Source organism: Papilio xuthus, unplaced genomic scaffold, assembly GCF_000836235.2.
Source record: "Papilio xuthus unplaced genomic scaffold, Pxut_1.1 DF826372.1, whole genome shotgun sequence".
Lineage (NCBI taxonomy): Eukaryota > Metazoa > Arthropoda > Insecta > Lepidoptera > Papilionidae > Papilio > Papilio xuthus.
The window spans coordinates 7,687-12,059 of record NW_013532277.1 but is presented as its reverse complement, the minus strand read 5'-3'; the positions used below and the strand labels follow the sequence as shown (position 1 = coordinate 12,059).

Genomic DNA, 4,373 nt, shown 5'->3' with positions numbered 1-4,373 from the left:
TTTGTTAGTAGGTATTTCCAGAAAGGCTGCGAGGATCTTAATGAAACCTATAGATGTCGGACATAGTCTGGAAGAACACACAGCCTACTATTTTTTTTAATCTCGCCGGAGACATAGCGACAGCTACATGCTTCCAACTAAACTTAAAGCTTGTACTATATTGTTTAAAACTAATCGAATAGCGGTTTCGAGTCCATGACATCTAGTTTGTAAGCACCCTTAACTATATAGCAGTTGGTTGCTTGTTTTTGCACATTATTTTCTCAGTGCTATCATAAAATAATATTACAAAACGTGTGTACTGAGTCAGATCTCTACATTGTATGTGTAGAGTCCGTCAGTTTGTCACTTCGTTTCATCAGTCGTTTGGTAAACACGAAGCATAACAGACGTGTAGACATCAGGTTTCAAAAGTGAAATTTCGGTACGCGGTCACGTCTTACAAATAAGGTAAGGCCAAAAGACAGTGTGCCATTTTTTAAATTTGCTTTCGATAACTTATAGTATTTACACATTACATTTCTTTTACGCAAATTTTAATATTTTGTTTTATATTAAAAAAACATTTTATTGAAGTATATTTTTTAAATTGTAGTTTCTATGTTGTGTTACTACTTTTTTAATTTGATATTAATTAAAATAAAATAACTTTTTTGACATGCAGTAAAAAGCTAAAGTACGTCAACGTCAGTGACTTGCTACATCTACCTTAACTAAATTAAGAATTCATCATCAGCTCACTATACGTCCCCACCGAGGGGCTCGGAGCCTACTCTAAGTTAAAGTGATTAGACCATAGCCAACCACGCTGGCCAAGTGCGGGTTGACTTCACACATATCTTTAAATTTCTTCTCAGATATGTGCAGGTTGCATCACGATGTTTTCCTTCACCGTAAGAACGTCTTATAAATGTACATATGTAAATCGGAAATCGAAAAACACATTGGTACATGGCGGGATAGAACCCAGGACCTGCAGATTTGAAGTCAAGTGCTTGACCCCTGAGCTACCGACGCTCTTGAAATTAAGAATACGTGAGGATTTTATTTGATTTGTTCAATACACTTAACCAAAACATAAGATAAATGATGTTAGGATTTCTCCAACGGTTTATCTTCAAAGAAATTTGTCAATGACGTAATCGAAAACTTTACTTTGAGAAGTTTAAATGCGAAGTATGTTTCGTTGATAATGGTTAAGTTATATAACAAGTCAATATTACGTGTTAAGGATTCATATATTTATTGATTAGTAGCCGTCGCCCGCGACTCCGTCCGCGCGGAATAAAAATAAAACATAATTAGTAGTCTATTGCTATTCTGGAGATACGTTTAAACAAACATACATCCATCTAAACGTTCGTATTTATAATATTAGTATAAGTATGATTGATATAAAATGTTTAACATAAAGAACTGTGTAAAATATAAGAAAGTATTGATCTTATTTATTGATTTTTAATCTTACTAATATTATAAATGCGAATGTTTGATTGTATGAATGGATGAATGTTTTACGTTATCTCCAAACTGGCCGCATGAATCTCAATACGTCTGGAACAACACAAAGGCCACTTACTCAGCTTTTTATAAACGGATTCGCGAGCAAAAGCTTGTATATTTGTAATTCTTTAAACTTATTATTACATATTGTCATCTCTTACATTCTCTTTGAAAAAACAGAGACAACAATATACTGTATTAATACAAGAGTTACGGCAATGGAAACAAAGCAAAGGTTAACGCGCATTCGTCAACGCCTTGCCCTCACACCACCGACTCCACTAGCGATCGCTGCGACAGACTCGCTGCTGCCGATTCAGCGGAATAAAAATATGAATTTGTTTGCCCAATAGTATCGGGTAGAAGAGAAGTGGATGAATGCACGTTAACCTTAAATAGTTACTAGATTATTTTTAAAGCAAACAGTTTGATAACCACTGGTCTAGGACGATATATGTATATGTATTCACAGTTAGGCGTTAGCGAAGCGACGTGTTTTGAATTCAAATATTTTAGTGATTGTACAACCAATTAGCTGTTGCCCGCGACTCCGTTCGCGCGGAATTAAATAAAAAACATAATAAGTAGCCTATGTGTTCTTCCATACTATGTTCTGCATATGTGCCAAATTTTATAAAGATCTATTAAATCTAAACATCCATTCAGCTAAACATTCGCATCTGTATATATAAAAATCAATTGCTGTTCGTTAGTCTCTCTAAAAGTGGAGAACGGCTGAACGGATTTATCTTATCTTGGTCTTGAAATGTTCGTGTAGGTCTAGGGAAGATTTAAAAGGCGAGATAAATTCGAACACGCGGTCGGAGTCGCGAGCGACAGCTAGTTCGCAATATTATAATAGTAAGATGTGATACTCCCTTAACTTTTCGTCACGCTTACGTACCCTTCAGTAAGGAAGTACACGGTAAAGTACCTTTATTTATTTATAATTGACCAACCAGTAGCATGCATAATGAGTAAATTGCAAAGATCATACAGACCACAGATAACTAAAGTTTTTTTATACTGTGGTAAAAGCACAATATATATGTTTAAATTGCTAAGCTCTAGGTTTTTAAATCGATTGAAAATATAGTTAGTCATAGCTTTAATATTATATTCGCTCGTATAATGCGAATGTTTAGATGGATGGATATTTTAGAAGGTATCCATAGATCGGTTTAACGGATCTCGGTGAAATTCGGCATAGATATAGAACATATTCTGTAAGAATAGGCTACGAATTACTGTTGTTTTTAATTCCACGCAAACGCAGTCGCGGGCGACAACTTGTAGTGAAAATCTTATATATAAAATTCTCGTGTCACAAATTTCGTTCCCATACTGCTCCGAAACGGCTTGACCGATTCTCATGAAATTTTGTGAGCATATTGAGTAGGTCTGAGAATCGGCCAACATTTATTTTTAATCCCGCGCGGACGGAGTCGCGGGCGACAGCTAGTATAACTTCACAACAACAATAAATAAAATAACCTCTTTTTTTGTACGATATAACTTTTAACAATACATCTTTTGTAATCTGTATGTAAAACAATTGAATAAATCAAATCTTTAATTAACCATAGTCTGCATTTGTTTTGACCCAAATTAGAATGTTAGTTTAATTAACCGGGATTAAAAAGACTCATTTTTGTAAGTAATACACAACATGTTTACACGCAATTAATCGCGTAGTGGAAAGTGATATTAACATCGGTCTGTCCTCGGCGGTATTTCCAAACCAATACGACTTAGGGTCCTTCAAGAAGCGAGCCTATCACCACCTCCGAGGCCGGCAACGCATCTGCGGTTCCTCTGGTATTGCTGATGTCCATGGGCGTCGTTGAACACCTCGGTGTTCCCGCTGCTCGTTTGCCCCCTACTGTTATAAAAAAAAAATATATTAACATAGAGGTACAAAGCAAAATGTTGTCAATAAATTTTATCACAGCTGTATACTCTCCGTTTCCAAATGGACTTAGGCTAAACCAAACTTTAGTAAATAAGATAAGATGCAAAATAATAATAAGAAAGGTAGAAAAACGTCATAAACTTTTTTTTTATTTTTATTTTATAAAAAAACAAAACAGGACTAATTTGGCTTACTTATTTTGTACCTTTTTTTCTTTCTCTTTCAGCCATGGTTGTCGCTGAATATTGGAAAGCGGACTACCTATTCTGGGTATTCCCCGCGATGATAGCCGCCGGCCTACTCAGCGGCATCGGTCTACTACTTATTCTACTCAGTATTAAATTCTACGCACGGTATACTTGTGGGATGTACAAACGAAAGACTAAAATGGATGGGAAGATGGTTATAATAACTGGCTGCAACTCTGGTATAGGCAAGGAGACTGCTAAAGACCTGGCCATGAGAGGTGCAAGAGTTATTATGGCTTGTAGGAATATTGAAATGGCTGAGAAGGTCAAAGGTGAGTTTTCCTAAATGCTATTGCCCACAAAAAATTAAAAAAACAACTGTGTTAGTCTATGCGCGATTCGCTGTAACTGTAACCATTCTCTGTATTAAATTTCATTCAGTTTAGATCAGCTGTTTTGAAATTAATTTAACTGCAAAATTCTATCTATACTATCGTATTGTTTTCTTAAATTACAGTTTTTTTCTTGAGTAATAATTTTTTTCTTTAATTTCCAGATGAAATCATCGATATAACGAATAATAAAAACGTAATAGTGAAGAAATTAGATCTCAGTTCATTCGCGTCTATTCGCGCCTTCGCTCAAGACATAAATACTACTGAACCTCGTTTAGACGTCCTTATCCACAACGCCGGTTACGCAGACCTTCTTAAAAAAAGAAAATCAGCTGATGATATTGAATTAACACTGGCAACTAATCATTACGGACC

General features: G+C 35.5%; 1 protein-coding gene across 1 annotated transcript; it reads left to right on the top strand.

The window, feature by feature from the left end:
- Positions 1 to 411: 411 nt before the first annotated feature.
- LOC106123039 (retinol dehydrogenase 11-like) lies at positions 412 to 4,373 on the top strand (the record flags this gene model as incomplete). The annotated part of the gene is given in 3 exon segments (NM_001311913.1): positions 412 to 450; positions 3,642 to 3,935; positions 4,160 to 4,373. Coding segments are annotated over 2 exon segments (506 nt in total), but the record flags the coding sequence as incomplete, so codon positions are not given.